At 38.9% G+C, this 20,342-nt stretch overlaps 1 protein-coding gene across 1 annotated transcript in view; it reads left to right on the top strand.

The window, feature by feature from the left end:
• Positions 1 to 19,635, top strand: part of RIF1 (replication timing regulatory factor 1) — a 39,715-nt gene extending 20,080 nt beyond the window's left edge. Inside the window, exons 21-35 of the mRNA XM_063318375.1 lie at positions 948 to 1,212; positions 2,698 to 2,740; positions 4,950 to 5,152; positions 7,014 to 7,113; positions 7,376 to 7,507; positions 7,804 to 7,949; positions 8,478 to 8,567; positions 8,661 to 8,727; positions 9,620 to 12,466; positions 12,854 to 13,000; positions 13,909 to 13,986; positions 14,082 to 14,197; positions 15,023 to 15,176; positions 18,026 to 18,134; positions 19,036 to 19,635. Coding sequence (XP_063174445.1) covers positions 948 to 1,212; positions 2,698 to 2,740; positions 4,950 to 5,152; positions 7,014 to 7,113; positions 7,376 to 7,507; positions 7,804 to 7,949; positions 8,478 to 8,567; positions 8,661 to 8,727; positions 9,620 to 12,466; positions 12,854 to 13,000; positions 13,909 to 13,986; positions 14,082 to 14,197; positions 15,023 to 15,176; positions 18,026 to 18,134; positions 19,036 to 19,256 — 4,718 coding nt within the window. The 3' untranslated portion in view covers positions 19,257 to 19,635. The remainder of the gene's footprint in view (positions 1 to 947; positions 1,213 to 2,697; positions 2,741 to 4,949; positions 5,153 to 7,013; positions 7,114 to 7,375; positions 7,508 to 7,803; positions 7,950 to 8,477; positions 8,568 to 8,660; positions 8,728 to 9,619; positions 12,467 to 12,853; positions 13,001 to 13,908; positions 13,987 to 14,081; positions 14,198 to 15,022; positions 15,177 to 18,025; positions 18,135 to 19,035) is intronic.
• The last annotated feature ends 707 nt before the right edge of the window (positions 19,636 to 20,342 follow it).

Below are 20,342 nucleotides of genomic sequence, written 5' to 3'. Positions count from 1 at the left end.
TGGCCAAAGTATTTCAGTTTTGCCTTTAATATCGTTCCCTCAAGTGAGCAGTCTGGCTTTATTTCCTGGAGGATGGACTGGTTTGATCTTCTTGCAGTCCAAGGCACTCTCAGAATTTTCCTCCAACACCACAGTTCAAAAGCATCGATCTTCCTTCTCTCAGCCTTCCTTACGGTCCAGCTCTCGCAGCCATATGTCACTACAGGGAACACCATTGCTTTAACTATGCGGACCTTTGTTGTCAGTGTGATGTCTCTGCTCTAAACTATTTTATCGAGATCTGTCATTGCTCTTCTCTCAAGGATTAAGCGTCTTCTGATTTCCTGACTGCAGTCAGCATCTGCAGTAATCTTCGCACCTAGAAATACAAAGTCTTTCACTGCTTCTACATTTTCTCTCTCTACCCTTGAAGATTAGAAATAGAATATGAGATGGTGATTCCAGTCATGTGTTGATTTGTAGTAAACAGAAGTTGGTTGATGTTTTTGTAGGTTTGGTCTGTATCAGAAGTTAATGCTTAAACATTAGCTTAAGCTTTTCAGCTATTTATGTTTTAAGTATCTGCCAAGTGCCACCCTGATTGCAGATAAACTGTTGAAGGAGAGGCTTTGAAAGGTTCTGTGGGAAGAGAATAAGTATTTTTATTTAGGGAAGATCCAGTGCAGAATTAAGATGCCCCTGTGGTTAATATTAAGACAAAAAGCAGGCTTCAGTATCATTTGTACCATTCCCTCCAGTGCCCCATTGCTTATAATCTTCTGCCCCACTGCTCGTAATCATAACCACTTGGGTTTGGAACATGGTTACAGGGAAGCATTATTTTTTAGCCTTCCACAAAGTATATTGCAGCTAGTGAAGAATGGATGAATCTGAATAACTTTTCCATTCAAAATGCTACTAAGTTGTTTATGTTCCAGACAAAATTAATTGATTAAATTGTTCTTCAGCTCCACAGACACCAGTGGACTGGGCCAAAAGGAAGAAAGATCCCCTTGGCAAGCTGTCTTCTTTAATTAAACTTTTGGTAATATTGATAAACTCTCTTCAGATGCTTGCATCCAAGGAATCTGGCTTTGAACAATTAGCTCCTATTGGTTCCGTGATTGTTGGTGTTCTTCAAAATATCATTGGCCACATCTCTTTGCCTTCTGTCATCAGATCTGTCTTTGGATCTATTACAAAACCATTAGCAGCATTATATGAAAAAACGAAGTAAGTATACGTACTTGGGTTTCACTGACGTAGCAGTTGCATACTGATGTTGTTATTGTGCTGAAATTGTCTCATACAAGTAATTTGAAGTAATTATGGAAGGCTATCCATGTGGCTTTGGATGGCCTTACATAATAATTTCAAATTAAAGAGGACAACCAGCAAATTAAAGATGGATGGACTCAAGTACAGTGGTGATGGATGCACCCTTGGAAGACCTGAAGGACCAGGTTGGGGAAAGATCATCCTGGAGAAAATGTATCTGCATGGTTCCTAAGAGGTGACAACGACTTGAGAGCATGTAATCATAACCATGGAAGGCCTCTTAATTATACTACTTGAGCTCTTGAATTTCTAGATATACTTTACTGGTGGCATCTTAAAGTTCTGTAATCGAAATATCAAACTTTAAACCAGCTTTTTATGTTTATATCAGGTTTTTAAATTATATGAACCAGATAACTTTACAATAAATAAAACATTTATTACAACTGCAAAATGCATGTTTCATCAAGGAGAAGTTTGCTCATTTTGGTGCTAAGAAAGAGATGATGATGATCGTGCAAGTGCTTCAACTTGAAACAGAAGTGTGATTTATTTATTGATTGCAGACCTATTTTTTTTAACCCATATGCTAGTTAACTGATCAATTCAAAAGCTTATGGGATTATGCAGGTAAGATTTTCTTAGTTGAGCAACAGCTTGGAAATACGTACAAGATTGAAATGTAATCTTAACCCTTCTCTGAGGATTCATTTTAATTACATTGCAGAGCATTGGCCCATTCCTTGATATGTGTTGATCTGGGCATAATTTTATATGCACCATAGCTGCATCTCATTTGAACAGATATAAAGCTCTTAGTGTTGAGCTGCCTTTGAAAATTGTTCAGAAGATTCAGCCAGTTGAAAATTTGAGTCCAGATTCTTGACTGGGAACATATATAACTTTGTTAACACAGATAAACTGTCTAACAGTCTGTTTCTGTGTGACTTGCAAAGCACTCGTGACCTATGACGTTTTACATACAAACCTTGATTTTCAACATTTTCAGGAGAGGTTCTATTCTCAGTCCTTTTGCCATCAGAAACATATTTAGTAAAAATGCAAGAAGGCATTCTCAGTGACTACTCCCCCATTCCCAGATAGGTTTGTCCCTATGATCCTTCTGCCAGCAAGCATTTCGTTTTGTTTTCTAAAAACAAAAAAATTGAAAAACATCTAGCACATTCATTTGTTGAGGTGTGCTTTACCTGCATGGGGTGCTGCGTGTTGGTTTTGTCTTTTTTAATTGACTTGAGTAGCTTAGTGTTGTAATTCTGTTTTTATTTTCATTTTTGCTATTGTCTTGAACACTATTTGGGGTACAAAGGCAGAATATAAAATATATTTAAATAGTTGATCTGGTGCTTAAGATTGTAGTGAAGCTACAGTTGTTACTTATGATAGATGAATACTGACATGCAAACTATTTTTTTCTACAAGGTCTGCTAATACATCTAGAATGACTAATGGACTCAACAACAAGGTACTTCCTATATGAAAAAGGTTATTTTTTGTTCTGAATACTAACAATATTGAATGTCCTGCTGTTCTGCAGCTAATTTTGTAACAAATACAGCACTAACACATACAACACAAGCATACATTTTTGTTTTCAAGTATATTGTGCTTTGCACTGTGTTTGACTTCATGCATTCCTGGAGCCTCTGAAGTGAGTCAGTTTATAAATCTTACAAATGGATGTGTGCTCACTAGATACATAATCAGTACTTCCATGCTACACAGGCAAGTTCCTCACTTTGTGGATTGCATATTGCAGGTCTTAGTAATTACTTTCTGTGGTAGGAGGAGAGAGTAAATTAGGACCTGTAGAATGTCAGTTGAATATTTAAAACACTATGTTATAATGAAATCTATATGTAGCTAATTCCCACATGTTAATCATTACTGTAATTCTTCTTTAAATATTTCTTTAATTCTGATTTTTTCCATCCCAGGAGCCTGTATGATTCATCTGTGGAGGAAGATAGATTATAGATTAATGGCCTAACTGGGGTGGGTTGGGGTAGTCAGCCCCCGCTTAGTAATGCTTTCAGTTTATAGTCTTTATCTTGAAATTGTTTTAAACTGCAGACCTAATGGCTATAATTCCAGGTACAGTTTGTGGACTTGTTTGCTTCACCAAATCCTCTGCTTGGTGAAGAGGATTAAATTTGAAAGCTTGCATACACTCTATTGCATTATGAATCTGTCTCTTAACCCCAGTCAGATGTTTCATTGCCAGGCTAGGCAACACCTTCAGTGTGAACAGGGAGTGGGCCTTGCTCTCTGTTTATATACCATAGTTTGGCCTGCTTGTGTTGGTGGAGGTGGTGGTGTCTCCTTGGGAGTTCCTTGATTGGGCTGTTTGCTGCTTGGTTGATTGACTGAGTGCCTTGGCACTCAGACAGAGCAGCCATCAACAGGCACATAGAGGTTAACAACATTTACATACCATTCATAAGAGACAATAGAAGAGCCAAAAGGCAGAACACCTCCTCGCCAGCAATCAACACCCAGATATGCAAAGATTAACACTAGGATTAACACCAGATGAACCATCAAACGGCACAATACGCCCTAATCAAGGAACTATTAACTCAGTCAATCAACCAAGCAGCAAACAGCCCAATCAAGGAACTCCCAGGGGGAGAACAACACCTCCACCAACACAAGCAGGACAAGCCATGGTATATAAACAGAGCAAGACCCACTCCCTCTTCACACTAAAGATGTTGCCTAGCCTGGCAATGAAATGTCTGCAAGAAAACAACAAGGGTCAGAGAGCACCAAGGACTCCACAATATCAGATTGTCAGCCTTTTAACTTGGTTAATCTATATTGTGGTCCAGATCTAGATAGATGATAGATTATTGCCATTTGAATGGCCTTCAGAAATAGCAATTGGTCCAGAATGCAGGAGAGGTAGACATTTAGGTAGACGTTTACAGGCAGGACCATATTATACAAGTCCTTCAAGGGCTTCACTGGTTACCAGTGGGTTTCTCTGTCAATTCAAAATGTGGGTGATAAGGCCAGATCAGGGGTTGTGCCTCCCATATCATGTCTGCCTCTTCAAATCTGATGGAGATATTCTATATTGGCAGGGATGAGTATAACATCCTTCCTGATGCATATGAGGCTCTCTGTTGTGGGAGGTTCACTTGATGCCACCTCTCGTTATTCTCCCACTAACTGATTAAAGCTGAGAAGCCAAGGAAACGTCCCAGAAGTTTGTGCTTGATTGGCAATGGCAAACTACTTCCATGTTGTTGTGAAGGCATCAGGCTAGGATGGGGAGGAGCCGGGGTTGTGGAACCGCTATAGTGGTGTGGTGGGACATGTGCTACTTCATGTATGGGTGACATGATTGTTTTATTGTCTTTTTTTACTGGCTTTGTTTTAAGCCACCTAGGATTATTGTATATAAGATAGGCAGCCATATGAGGTTTGTAAATAATAACATTGCATAGGTGTGTCCATCAAGCCATCGGGAATTGAACTCATTTCCTGATGGCCTAATTGCTTTTAGATGATAACTTGATTTTGGTTTTAATTGTGGTAGTCTGATCTGAACGGGGCATAAGCTAGAAAAGGCAATATGCTTGTTCTGTAAATATAAATGAAATTAATACGCCATAGTTCTTTTTTTTAATTATGATTAATGACATTTCTTACTCCATTTTTGTTTTCAGTTTGAAAAGCTGCTGGCAGAAAGCATTACTTGTCTGCAGTCCCACTATACTGGATCCTTTAACAGTGAGCTCTTGGGAGAGCTTTCTCCATTATTGGGTGTAATGCTTTTGAATAAGAATAAACAGGTGTGCAGCCAGGCGGCTCAGTTTTGGAATGCAACATTTGGAAAAGCTGTAAACCTGGCATACCCCAAAGGATTAAAGTAAGACATCTTTTGTTTTTGTGTGAGATATATTCCGTAACCTGGAAATGACTCTTAGGCTTGTGTAGAAGCTTAACTTTCACAGACATACTGTCACATGACATACCATAGGTTGGATCCAGACATTCTTTCTGCTAATAGAGGGACTCCTCCTATTTACGCACGGGACTTCAATGGGGAAGCCAGCAGGGAAGGTTGCAAGTCGCTCCCACTCCCGCTGCTTTTTCTCCTCAGTCTGCTATGGAGTACAAGTCCCCGGGAATCTCATGCTCTGTAGTGCCTGCAGCACCCCCCACCTACACTCTGTAGCAGATGCCTGGTCATGCTCACACCAGGCTGCAGCACCCACCCAGCCACACTCATGCCACGGCAGCCACTGGCACATCCTCCTGCATTCCACAGCACACCGCCCACCCAGCTACACTCATGCCACGGCAACCCCTGCACGCCCTCCCACCCTCCACAGCACCCCCCACCTAGCCACTTGTGCTACAGTAGTCACCTACATGCCCTCTGCAGCACCCCCTCGCCCAGCCACGCTTGCACCATGGCGGCCACCTGTGCTCCCTCCCACACTGAAGCTCCCCCGCCCACATTCCATAGCGCATGTCTGGCTGTGCTCTCCCTCCCCACCTGCACTTGCACTGCACTGCAGCAGCCACCTGCACGCCCTCCCACCCTCCGCAGCACCCCACCCCCCATTTGCATTCCGCAGTACATGTCCAGGGCTGTAGCACCCCCTGTCTGCGCTTGCACTGTGCTGCAACAGCCACCCCTCCACCCAGGCATCCTCCACAGCACTCATCCACCTGCCAGCCTGCTTGCAAGCCACCCAGGACTTGTGACTTTCTGCCGACGTCCCTGTTGACTCTGCTTGTTGAGAGCCAGCAGGAAGTCGCACATTGCAGTCACATGAGGTCCTCGCTTAATGATCCTCATTTAATGACAGCAACAGGAACTGCCGGGATTGCCATCACTAAGCGACATGGTCACATGACATATTTTACAACCGCATTGCTTAGTTACGGAAATTCCAGTTTCAGTTACTGTTGTTAAGTGAGGACTGCCGGTATTAGTTCTAGCCTCTGTAAAATGTTAAGGACTGTGTTAAGCAGTTTGAAAATGGCAACTTTTCAGCTGTGAACTTTGTCTTGGATAAAACAAATTAGGTAGAACATTCCGTTTTGATGTTTTCTCAATTTTTTTTTTTGGCTTAAGAACTAGAATCAGCCTTAGGAGGGTGAGTTATTTGAAAAAAGTTCTGGAGCTCAGTCCATTCTGTTCTGGTGGTCTTATGTTCAGAACTTCATGTAATGATTAAGTAAACTTGGTAGTGGAATTCTGTATGAAAATAGATCTGAAAAATGCTTAATCTTTTTACCTTCAATTTGTTTGACCCATTTAACCCAAAGTAGATATGAATGGGGTAGTGATTATTTCAGGGAAATATATGTGAAAATATCTTCTGTTTGGATTCAAAGCATTTTTTGTAAGATTGTAATTTCCTCCTGCTTTGAATTAATGCTGTATCTCAACATAGGTTTACTCAACATAGTACACTTATTCTTAACATTTATTTGGATAAGCCTTCTCCAGAATTTCTAGTTTAAAGTAGCAATATATACGTTACTATATTACTTCATCATTCAGGCAAAGCAGATATGTTTTCTATTTGTATTTGTTTTTTATTTTGATATAAATAATTATCAGGTAGCCGAATTTGAAAATATGGAATAAATACTAAAGAAAAACTGTAGTTCTGCTTTTAAAACTTCAAGTATAAGCCTTTTGACAAAAACCAACGTTTTTAAATATCACTGCAACTTCCAAATTTTCAGTGCTATCTTATGCTTCCTTGCAGATCTGTTTTATATAAAGCAAAACAGAAATTCATACTCTTATTGCCTGCTTTTGAAAGCTGTGAGATAATGGATGAATGTAATGTTACGTATTCTGATTATGTAAGTACTGGATTTTTCAATTCCACTTTGGAATTTTATTAGCAGATTTCTTTGACCTGAGGAAATACAGACTTACATGGCTTTACCTCAGCTATATGTATGGTGTGGTATGTGTGTTTTGCTTTAATTTTAAGTCGTCGCATGTATGTCTGAAAAATCCTTGTTAGTAACAGCACTTCAGCATTGGTGAAACTACAGAAATAATGCAAGATTTTATTGATAATTTGTTTTTGTTAAGTTATGCTTAAATCTGTTAAAACAGACAGAGGATTCCCAGTGGGATGCAAACGTAAGTGGAATAACAGTAAAACCTAATGGAAAAAGAGACTCATTACTGGCTCAAACCAATGAGCCAGAGGAAAAGAGCATTAATTCTCACATTACGCCTACAAAGGTAAGACATAAAAGTTTACCAATGAAATTATATTTTTGGCGCTTGTATCTCTGGTACTCACAAGAAGTATCAATGAGGAGACATAGCATGGTAGCCTGGATATGGGGCCACCAATTAAAACTGTGCTTAAATTTGCAGTTGACAATCTTGTTCTCCCTTCCCAGGCATGAGCAGAAAGCTCTTCCACTCACCTGTAGGAAGGGTGGGTGCCATTTCTTTCTTGCATTGTGCCTGGGATACAGACTTAGTGCTATTTATAAACTATTCTTCTGTTTCCATTTTTTTTCTCATACAAGATGAAACTAGAATTCAAAGTGTCAAAACCAAATAGAAAAAACATGCTTTTGGAAGAAGAAAATACTGTGGACTTCGTGTTTATTCCTCCAGAAACAAAAGAGAGAGTGTTAACAGAGCACCAAAAAGAAGTTCTGAGAACTAAAAGGTTTGTAATCTTTTAGTTTAAAGTAGCACTATATACGTTACTATATTACTTCATCGTTCAGGCAGAACAGACAGGTTCATCCTATTAACAGAGTTTCTGTCTGCATCTTCTCTATATTTTGAGGTTGAGGAGTCAACACACATTCTGTTTTGCCAGCTAGCTTATGACTTTCACAGATTAATCTTTCTGTGGTCGGGAGATGGTAGAAGATTTTTCATTGAAGAAGCTTCCATGGCTTTGATGGAACTAAGAAGATCTTTATAGCTGGCCATACTTCTCTCTGCTTATCCAGACTCGGTAACTAGTGAGGAGTTTACTAACCAGACTTCTGCATAGAGAAGAGTTCACCATAAAACAGCCTTCTCTACCTGGTGTCCTGTAGATTTATTGAATTACATTTTCCAGAATTTTCAGCTGGAATTCTTTTGAGAAAGGCTGCCCTGAAGCAAGATTTCAATTTCCTAGAACATACTCTGCAGAAATAAAAGTTTGTTTTGTTTTGTGTTCCTTTCTGTCCATTTTTTTCAGGGTTGATATTCCTGTGATGTACAATAATCTGGATGCATCTCAAGATGCTACTCTGTTTTCTCAAGACACTCAGTACCAAGAGGATTCTTTGTAAGTAATAAGTACCAGAGGAGAATTTTAAAAGGTTTTGTATTTTTTGTATTTGTATTTTTAGTGTATCTTAATAAATGGTCTTTGTTGTAGGGAGAAACCAACCATAGGTGACGTGAAGGAAGAACAAGGGAAGAAAGAGAACAAATTAACACCCCAGGTATATTTCTATGTTAAATGTTATTTGTGTTTGGGGTAATGGCATTTTTAGAGCTTTCTTGACAAAGGATTTATAAGGATTTTTCCTGAAGTAAAGCAGTTACATTTTTACAAAACTTTAGCAATAAAGCAGGCTTACTGAAATACTATTGAAGAAATACTATACTATTGTATTTGAGTGAGATTATAACATACATGTAGAATTATCTAAGCATGCATATATTACCTTTGGTAATCCTGTGGTTTTAGGTCCTCTATTGGAAAAAAATTCATTTTGTTCTTTATGGAGCTGTTTATATTTAAATAGAACAAGCCATTCGTTTTTAGAAACTAGGGAAATATACACTGAATTGTTGTTTTGTTTTTTTTCTTTTCCATTGTGTTCTGGTAATTGTATTAAAGCTACCCCAAACACGTTTAGAGACGGGATAGAAAAAAAGTCCTAAAGCAAATGTCCTCCCAAGTAATTAGTGGTATAATCTTGTTAAACAGATGTGTGTGTGTGTGTGTGTGTGTGTGTATCTACCTACCTACTATCCCACCGTTATTATTTTTATAAATAACTCAAGGCGGGGAACATACCCAATACTCCTTCCTCCTCCTCTTTTCCCCACGACAACCACCCTGTGAGGTGGGCTGGGCTGAGAGAGAGGGACTGGCCCAAGGTCACCCGGCCGGCTTTCATGCCTAAAGCGGGACTAGAACTCTCAGCCTCATGGCTTCCAGCCCATTGCCTTAACCACAAGACCAAACTAGTTCTCTGTGGTTATGGATGGGAGACTGAGAATCCCACAGAATGCTTAATGCAGTCATTTTAGAGGGAAGGTGGTACATTAATGATGCAAGCAGTACAGTCATTATACTATTTAATGTTGTAAATTGTTTAACTACAGAATGGAGAGGCAACGAGTCATCAGCTTGTCATTCCTAATGAAGTAAATGGAAATGATAAATCAAATGTTTCTCCAGAGAGAATTAGTTCTACCACTACTGAAGAACCTAATATCCTTAGGAAACAGAAGTGGGATCTGAAGGATGAGGAGTTGAACGTCTGTGTCCCAGTACAATCTTCAGCATTAGATGCTACTTTGAATGAAAATCCATCTAATTGCAGCAGCAGCAGCAGCAGCAGCTCAGTTTCTAGTGATATAATTTCAGGAACACCACAGCCAGTGAGCAGAAGGCAGTCTTTCATAACTTTGGAAAAATTTGATGGCTTAGAGAACAGACCTTTCAGTCCTTCAACTTTCAGTAATAATTCTGTAACAAGTGGAACTGTTCCTTTGTCAGTCCAAAAGGAAAGCACAATTGTTTCAGATGTCTCTTCAAAAGAAAAGTCAAACACAGAGAATAAAGATGCTTTAAAACTCAGAACAGAAGAAGCTGTCACTAGGACTAAGAGGACATGCTTAGAAATCTTAAATGCTGTAGAGACGTGTGTCAAAGCAAAAAAAACTAAAGAAGAAAATAACGCTAATCCAAAACTGCAGTCTAATAACATGATTGGGATAACAAAGTCAAGTCTTCGGCAAAATAAAACTGACTCTTCAGAAGACACAAACTCAAAACAAATGCAATCAGATCAGGAGGGAAAAATTCAAGTTTCTGACAAGTGCTTGGAGGATAAGCATGAATTATCTGTGGACACGCAAATAGCAGAACATTTGCAAGACAATCGGTCTCAGGTTCCCAGAGTCAGTGTGACTGGTAGCACAGCAATGGAGAGTAAGCCCCTCCTGGACATTGTTCCAGAGAGAAATGCGGGGCCAGATTTAGAGCACAAAGAGAATACTCCTCCAGAGATAGACGTTTATGAAGAAGCAGTATCTAATGTTAACCAAAGTACAGACATTTCACTTAATCAGAAAGCATTAAGACGTTCTTTAAGGCAAAAACCAGAAACTGATGGGACTGTAGATAGCCAAGACAAAGAGAACAATCAACAAAAAAAGGACAGGCGAAAAAATGATGAAAAGATTCTGCCAAAGAAGATGACACAAAATAGAGAGACTTCTGGGCAAAAAGAAAAGGCTATACCTGAGAAAACAACAGATGCACCAATAAGTGTGCCTGTAAGCAGTGCTACAGATGGTGTAAACTCAAAAGAGTGTCACACTTCAAGGAATAGCCAGGAACAGTTGAGCACAAATACTGGGAAATCCGAAGGCAGTCCTGCATCTGACGTGGAAGAATCAGGCCCAGATACAACTGGTGAGAAACCAAAAGTGTTTCCACGGTATCATACAAGAAGAGCTTCACAAGGATTTCTTACTGGTATAGAAAACTCTGAATCTGATAGCTCTGAAACAAGAGAAGAAGGAACAAAGAGGAAAAGGCCCAGAAAATTGAAAAAAAATGATTCCCCTGGGAACCAAGTGAAGGAAGAGCCAGAAAACCAAGAGCTTTGTTCACCAACTACAGTGGAAATCCAGGCCCGGTCAGTAGGAAAACATAAAATACATTCTGGGGGAGAGATGGCAGTGGCTTTGATTGCTAGTAATTCAAAGGAAATCAGTACAAAGGAAGAAAAAAATACTCTCCCCTTAAGTGCCTGTTTGGATCTTAAAGAAAATACAGGTGCTACACATCGTAGAGCTTCCTCAGACACAGAGAAAAAGCCTGCTAACAGGACAGAATCCACTTCGGAGCCTGTTTTAGAAAGTAGGCAGGAAACTAGTATTCTTGACACAAATTTGGTTGCGTGTAACAACTCAAAGGGTGCTTCAGGCGAAGATGCTTATTCTACGGCCATCAGTGCCTTATCTTCATCCAAGAAATTGCTAGATACGTCTGAATGCCAGCACAAAAGAAGCAAGCGGGCTAGGAGATCAAGGAGCTGTGACTGCTGTGATGAAAAGCTGTCTCCCCAAGTGGAAAAGTTGCCCCCTGAACTGAAAAAAGCAAGCACTCCGGAACCAAAGTTAAAAGAACACAGAAAGATGCTTAGTAAAGTAACAGTGGCCCTCACCTCAATCCTTACTGCTGAAGACGTTCATTTGGCCAAGAGGCTGAGTGCAGAACCTTGTGTGACAAGCACCCCACTGCCTCCCATTAAGGACTGTGCTGACCTGAAAGAGGCTGGCCATGTTGCTGACTCGGTCAGCGGTGTGCCCAGAGATGATACACCAAACACTGAACTTGGGAAATCGGCCTGTGTCCAGAGTGAAAGCGACGAGCCAATTGCAGGAGTTCTGGATTTTGTTTCTTTCACTGAAGCACTTTTAGAGCCGGGTTCAGTGGACTCTCCTTCAAAAGAACCCAGTGCTCAGGGCCAGCATGTAGAACCAGAAGCCGTTGCTGTAATGGAAGGCGGCGGTAAACAGAGTTGTCGGTTGACAAACAGAACAGGTGCAGAGATCAGAATCAACCAGTCTGAGGGAGCACCGGGTAGTGGAAGAGTCGTTCAGACTGCCGTAGAAGAGTCTACTGTAACGTCTGCACCTGTGGTAACAGAACTGCAAGAAAATGAGATGGGTGAGGAAGAGGATGCAGAAAGTAATACAGCAGACACACTCAGTGTACCTCAAGCCTCGGTCTTCTTGCAGGAGAAAAGCGATAACTTGCATTCTCCACCAAAATGTAAAGAACTGGATGCTCTTTCTTTAGCCAAGGTCAGCGGAAGTCCCACTGGAGCACAGGCTCGCTTTATGTGGTCCCCATCAGCTTCTCCTTCTACAAGTATTTTAAAGAGGGGCATAAAAAGACAACAAGAGGAGGATTCTCCATCATCTGCAAACAAGGTATTTCAAGCCATTTGTGCCATTTTACGTTTGATTATTTGCATATTGCACATTTGTTTTTATTTGATTTATGTGGCTGCCCATCTCACAAGTGACTCTGGGCTCTGGATAAATTTGCTTTACCAAACATACACATTGGCACATTTAAGGTGCATGTCATCGATTTCTATGTTTCTTTCTAGAAAATAATGCTAATTTTTTGTTTTCATGGAAGCTTTCATATATGAACAAAATTTCTATTTTGGGGGGGGGGAGTTTTGATGTATCTGTATTTTAAGCAACATCACATAGGCAATTGGAACCTCCAATCCATGAAATTTTAGCTTTTACATTTGTATGATATTTCAAATGTATTTAATAGTAACTTTGCCAAATATCTGTGAACAGAACCGAAGAGTCTCCTTTGCCAATCCCATCTACCAAGAAGAATTGGCAGATGACATTGACCGGCGAAGTCCTGTAGTTAGAACTCATCCCTGTAATGGCTCTCAGTCTTTGCGAAGTGCTAAATTCTCACCTAACCATCAAGCCAAGGTAGTATCTGGGTTGTTCTTAGTTTTTCCTTAGAAAATATTATCAGGAATGCTGGAGCTTTGCAATGAATTAATCTGTAGGAAAGCCAGATCTTGGATTCTGAGGATCCTGTGCATTAGCAAAAGTCCTCCCATCCACACACCAGGGTTTTTCTGCTGTGGATCCAAATTGGCCAGTCACTTTCTGGAAGCCTTTGAGACTTGCAGATCACTACACAACACAACACAAAGAAATGTATAGTTGCAAGGCAGACATACCTATGTGTGTATGGAAATGCCTTTGTTCATATAGGGTGTGTTGACTCTAAGATTAAATTTTAAGTTACACCCAGTTGGTGTGAAAAGACATACATGAATTAATTTTCCTACTGCTATTACATGGATGTCTCCATACACCAAGTGGGAAAAGAACATTGGAAAGTCACCTTGAAGGTTCTTTCCTGTTGATGTGACCGAGGCATCTATCCCTTGCTTTTTGAATTAGACATTGTGTTCACTCAGTTATATTGTTATCCTTGGGTGATTTTCATGTAGTTGTTCTTTCCACAATTTTGTCATGGAAGGAACCAGCTGCCTGATAAGAGAAACCTGTGACACCATAGCAATCAAAACTTAGTCATGTATTCCCTGTCTGTCCCATTTGATGGGAGAATTAACCCATTCTGTAGATGCCACAGTCATTCCAACAGGAAGGAATCTTTGTTGTGAGTACACAGTGTTCTTTTTTCTAGCTGAGCTATTTTGTTGAAGAAATATTAGCTGCCACTGGAAGCATGCTTCCTTCCTTTGAATTGGCCTTTTTCTTAAATAAAAGACCCCATTTTAGTTACACTGCTTAAAAAAATAATCATAGGGTTATAGATGATTCCTATGATCCTGAGCAAAATTTTTTCCTCTTTTCCTATCCAGCTTATAACCACTCCAACCAAAGGATCTCTGTCCCCTGGAACACGTAGCCATAAATATAAGAGCTCAAAGAAGTGTTTAGTAAGATTTGCATCCATTTTATGTATCTCATCTCAATTTCTCCCATATTCAGTTCTTAAAATGACCCAAGTTAATGATTTTCTGTATTGCTTAAGATCACAGAAATGGTCAAGGAACCAGAACCAACACCTACCGAAAGCATATACCCAGCTCTGGTGGGCTGTAAAGCATCTGTCGACACAATTCTGCCTCAGATTACTTCAAATATTTGGTAAGTAGGAAGTAATTGAAGCAGTTTGTCCTGAAAAAGTTTATGTGCCAGATATTGGCTTAAGTGTTTATATGTGTATGCAGTGCTCCTAGCAGGCAGAATAATGTATTCATATGTGAAGTTAGTCACTAGCTGCATAAAAGGAGCAAGCACTAGATGGCAGGAATCAACATTTGAGGGGTACGTTGCATTCCTGATAGACTCTGTAGTGATTGCTGAATTATATCTGTGAAAATATTCATGAGAATATAAAGTTACACTCTTTTCAATATATTGAATGTCAATGTATAAAGATATATTGCATGTACCATGTTGAAAATACAGACAGCTGAAGTAGCTGAGGAATATATTTTTGGATACACAGAAAATATATACAAATAGAGGCATCCCATTCTTGTTTATATCATCAGAAAGTTCCAAATGTGCTCATATGACTTTTTTTTTTAAAAGCAGTTCCTCTGCAAAATGTGACTATTTCCCAATTTTAAATTCATTCTGCATGATACAAAATTATTTTAACCTGGAAATTTTTCTTTGAAATTGGAATAGGAGATAAAATGCCCTTTTGGACATCTATTTTGAGCAGAAATGTTGTGACCTTGTACTTTTGGATTACTTGTTTCAGGATTATAACCTAAAGCATCACCCATTTTTGCAAAAGTTTCTTACATAGGTGATTGGGGGAAAACATGCTACCTCAATATGTACATAAAGTTATAATCTACATTGGGTAAGAATCTGTACTGAAGTGAAAAAACACAGATGGTAAGATTACTTTTTCAGTGGTAGATTAGGTTAAATCCCTTTTCTTTCACCTATCTTTAGGGCAAGAGGGTTAGGACAACTGATTCGAGCAAAGAACATCAGGACAGTGGGTGACTTGAGTTCTCTGTCCACAGCTGAGATCAAAACTCTTCCTATTCGTTCTCCTAAAGTTTCAAATGTTAGAAAGGCTCTTAAAGGCTATCATGAGCAACAGGTAAGTTTATTTGTACTTTTAAATTAAAATAAGCAAAAGTAGAAGAGGTGCCCTAATAAAACGTCGTTTCTCCATGGAAATGAACAATGGGAGAAATAAACTAATTCTTTAAAAAATCTGCCACTTGTAGTTTGTGGATGATGGGAAAGAAGTAAGGAGGACATCTGGTTCTTCCAAAAATTCCCCCCATTGTACCGAAAAGCACCTGAAAGACTTAAGTTTGGAGTGAGTTCCATACCTCAGCACTTCATTCTTATGCAAAAAAAAAAAAAAAGGACGTTCACCCTCCTTACTGTAGTACAAGAACAGGTAATTTTAAAACCCATGATCTTTATCCCCTAACCCTGTTTAATTTCCCTTTTCCCCCTTCCCTTTGAAAAAAATTATCGGGCCTCAATCACCCTCAAGCCTGTGTAGATTTTTTTGAGCTATTTTAGTTTTCCTTTCCTTATACACCAACCCGTTTCCCTGGCTACAAAGAAATCCTTATTTTATTGGTGGCTTGTTTTATTGCTGAAATTTTAGGCACCAGATTGCCCAAGTTCAGAATTAGAAGGAATTATTGCTGTTAGCTAAAACGTTGTAGGGATTTTGGCTTCTCATTATTTAGTCTGAAAGTTACTTTAAAAGAATAACTTAGTCTTCATAGAACTCTGTTTGAAGCTTTTCAGGACTTCCAGGGTGCCCCCCACATACCACATGGGCTTCTAGACATGGTTCCCGTTTTTCTTACCAATTGTTTGACTGCTACTACAGTAGCATGTTCCTATGAACTTCTTCAGAGCATTTAGCCTTTGATTTCTTCTATAGTTAAACAATTGGTCTTTGTACCTTCTTTTTTCCATGTGCCTTTTGTTAACATTCCCATGTGTTATTGTCAGTGGCTTTGTTCTTGTGATTCTTTGCAAATGTCAGCCTTGCAGAAGCAGATTCTTGTCCTGAAAACAGGAAATCCTTATCCGTTGTGCCTTGGCAAAGTTCATATTGTAAACCTTCCTACCTTGTAGCTTTTAATCATGATTATGAGTAGCTCTCTGGGAATAGGCACTGAAGGTGGGTTCTCCTTGAATGCTTTGCCATCTGTCAGTACTGACTGCCTTCTGTGGCTCAGGTAACCCCAAAACTACAAAGCCATTAACTCAACTATTTCCATTTAATGTTTCCAACCTCAGCTTAGGCTGCTGGTCCCAGTATGAAGCCTCCAACTATTGGGAAATCATATGATGTCATTCAACCAGTCACACATGATTGTAGATCACTGATCCAGACTTTATTTTTAAAAATACAGTATATAGTAAAAATTACCATGTAGCGTCCATAATAAAAAGGCTTGTAGTCATTCATACCCTATTTTGCTGCCAACCATGCACAAATTCTACAGGTTACAAATGAAAACTTTGCAACTACAAGAGTTATATTGGGATCATCCCCTGCCAAAAGAAGCTGCCCATAGAATTTGTCTATCCAACCTGGAAATGGGCTACGAAGAGGTGTTAGTAACTCATTGCAGGTGTCTCAGTAAAAATACGTTAATTATCAAGGCCATTTTGTGAATGTGTACTCATCTGCCAGAGATCCACATCTTGGCCACTTGCACCTCCCTCAGCTATCAGGCAAAAATTAGCTTCCTTGCCTGTTTACAGAGAGTTTACTGGTGTAAAAAAACAACAACTGAAGCTGAGAGATAAATTGAGTTCTTAAGTAAAAGCAATCCAGTTTGCTGATATTTCTGTGAATTTAGTCCATTCCTTTTTGATAAGTCTGGTTAAAGGAAACTTGTGGACAATCTTGTTTGCAGTTGTCAGCTACCAAGTGCTTGACATCTTTGTTTCATTGGTTACTGTGAAACAGATGTGCCTGTCAATGGTTATGTTTGCCAGGCAAGCTAGCAACCTCTGTGCCTTACAGGCAGACCAAACTTATTTCACTATGCATAGGGATAGGTTGGTCCTCCAGCCCAAGATTTCATTTTTACCTAAATTTGTGTCTTTTTCATTTAAATCAAGGTATCATTTAACTGTATTTTTCCAAGTAGTGTTGCATGGTTTGAGCAGTCCATCTGTGCTTTGGAAGTCTTCAGGGATGCTGCTTTTTTTCTTTTGTTTAATTAATTTTGTTTTTTTGTTTAATTTACAACACTCAGCTATTTCCCAGAAGGATTGCAACTTTTTGTTTGTGTCCAGGAACCATGGGAGGATTTTGGAATATCTTCCAACTTGATTGTCAGTGCCCTAAAATTTTGCTATGACTGAGCAAAACTCTACAAGAGCAGTAACAATCTTTGGCTTTCCTTAAATCATATTCCTTTACCTGAGGCATGTTGGATGGGCATGATCATTTTTAAGAGATGATTCCTCATCTGTGACTTAGTGAGCTCTTACAGGTATTCAGATACTAATCCAGGTAGTATCCATAATACATGTGAACCACAGAGGCCAGGGTGAAGACCAACTGGTAATTTTTCTGTAATCAGCTCTTCAAGTGGTCATCAGAATTCACACAATGCACTCACCTTCTGTCTTAATCCTGTTAAACTCGCTAGGCATCTGTCAGTTTGGAGAACTGCCATTTTGATTTCAGGAACTAAGGAAATTGGTGGAAGCCATGCTTGCACAGGGGACCTTTCACCTTTTTTTCCCATGCTTAGCAAAATGTGTGGTATGCTAGGAGTCAGGTTCCTAGCAGTGCTCTTAAGTACTGGAAGGTTCTGAGCAGAGCTCTGCATTTGTGTCGAAAATATTTGTATGAATTTACAACGACCCACTCAGCTACAGTTAAGTTTTATCCTTTTCACCTGCAGACTTAACAGTTTTCTTCTCTCCCCCTCCCCTCCCCTCCACAATGTACAGGTAAAATCTCGTGGATTGGAGGAAATTGCTGCCCTGGATGATGCAGAGAAACCGCTCAATGGCATGGATGAGAAACCCTTCTCTACAAATGAAGAGGCAATTATAGCAGGTAAATATCACTTAAACATAGGCACCCTGTTTTCTAGAGTTGAATACAGAGTGTGAGAAAGTATGCTCCTAAGCTAGCTAGCTAGCTATTGATTGATTGATTGATTGATTGATTGATTGATTGATTGATTAAATTTTGCCACCGCCCATCTCCCCCCAAAGGGGGCACTCTGGGTGGTTTACAACAGAAATTTGAATCCCAGATGAAACTGATTGCCTGTATACCTTAAGGTAGTATCGTTGTTATTCTGTTACTCCATTTGTTCTATATAATTAATGTATATGATTATATGATTCTTCCGTATGCTTAAGTATCGTTCATGCATTGATTGTTCGTATTTGTGGCATACAACAGAAATAAAGGACAAAAACATCAGAAAATTGACACATGCACACACAGGGTATACCAAAAGTTGGCCCCATAGACAATTTATTATATAAATAACATCAAGCGTTCACATTGGTTGCCATTTCCTTCTAAACTCTTCCTTATTCATTTGACACATGACCTTTGACTATCCCTAAGTACAGTAACATTTTCTCTGAAAACCGTATTAATAAAACATTGTGATTGGCCTATGAGGCCTGACTTTTCATACACTGTGGATTGTGTGTGTGTGGTCTGTGTGTGTGTAAAAGTGTGTGTAAACATTCCAAGAGGACTAACCAGCTTTTATGAGGCAGATCATAAAAAGAAAGCCTAATATCTCCCAAATACTAGTATTCCGGACTAAATTTTTACCTTGTTATGCTGGCAAAATCTGTCCTGTTAGTAGGTGGACAGTCTGTAGTTAATAGTTACGTCATTACTTGCATGGGCAAGCATTGCAAACTAGCTATGTCTGAATGGGCTTTACTTTAATCTAAGCTAGACTGTCTTTGTAAATCTGTTTTCATTTTAGATTTGTGTGAACCAGAGGCCTCCAGTGCAGATGAGCCATCAGCAACAGACCTTTGTGCCCAGATTAATCTACTTGCTGACCAAATTACTTCTGAAAGTCTTCTCAGCTATTCAGGGAACAAACTGTTTGAAATGCAAGAGAAGCTTCATAGCATGACAAGCTGCATTATGAAAAATCTGAAGTCTCGTTGTAAGTTTCTATCTTGCGAAAGCACTGTTTAATCAGTTACACTTAGTTCTTTGAAGAATAGATTTGATTGCCGGGCAGTTTTGTTTCTAAAATCCTAAATTTTAATTTGAAATGAACATTTAGTCTTATCACATATTTTTAAGTAAAAGGGATTGCTGTAACTTGAAGCAGATAGAGCATTGGATTATAAATCTTAAACTTTTAAATTCTGTGGTTTTACATTTTCGTTTTTTTTTTAAATTGCTGCTATGTACAATTTTCAAAATGTGTTAAGATGTGCAGTAAAGACTGTGAAACTTGTCACAATATGAAGCAGTATATTTTTCATATGTTAAGTGTGATTCTTGATGCATCGTCTGTATTTAAAGCCCCGGTTTTGTTGCTCTGAATAAAGTTTGAAGTGTTAACTAATTTACCAAAAGTGATACAGATCTTCCAGCTGATTGTAGTTTGGAAGATACTAGTTTTATAGCTTCCTTACCATATTAAGAAGTATGGTGCTTCATTAGCACATTAATAATATCTCAAACTTTTTCAGTCAGCAATAGTACAGTCTATTTTTTCATGAATTTATTATGCAGAAAAAAAAAGTGTGTCAGTATGTAATTCCAATAAGTATTCTCAGGATCTGTCCATACATTCTTAGAATTTTTATGTACAATGAAGCTTTTATTTGCCCCATTCATGAGTCATAAGTAAACTGGGCATAAAAATAATTTTGTATATTATGTATAGATGTACTAAATGCAGATGCTATAAATTATGTCTGTGTACGAAAAGCAGCGTCTAACATGTTTGAATGGGAGAAACTTTGTATAGAGCATATTGTGCTTTCTAAAATGGACATAACAATGGGAACAATTTATGTTTTAGGAAATAAATATATATGAATAAAATGATTGCAGTTATTTTGGAGGAAGAACTGTACTGTGTTAAGATTCAAATTTGTTGGCTGTTTGTATGCAAGAGAAAGTATTTAAAGCAGCATTTAGACTATGAATTAATAACTAATGTGGTAAAAGTGCTGATTTGTCTACTGCAGGGACAAGTGACAAGGGAGAATCAATACACCTGTGCCTTTGAAAAGGTTAATAGAAAGGGATTTTAAAACCAAATTT

This window comes from Candoia aspera, chromosome 1, assembly GCF_035149785.1.
Source record: "Candoia aspera isolate rCanAsp1 chromosome 1, rCanAsp1.hap2, whole genome shotgun sequence".
Classification (NCBI taxonomy): domain Eukaryota; kingdom Metazoa; phylum Chordata; class Lepidosauria; order Squamata; family Boidae; genus Candoia; species Candoia aspera.
Note: the sequence above shows the minus strand (reverse complement) of the source record. Positions and strands in the feature narration are given on the sequence as shown.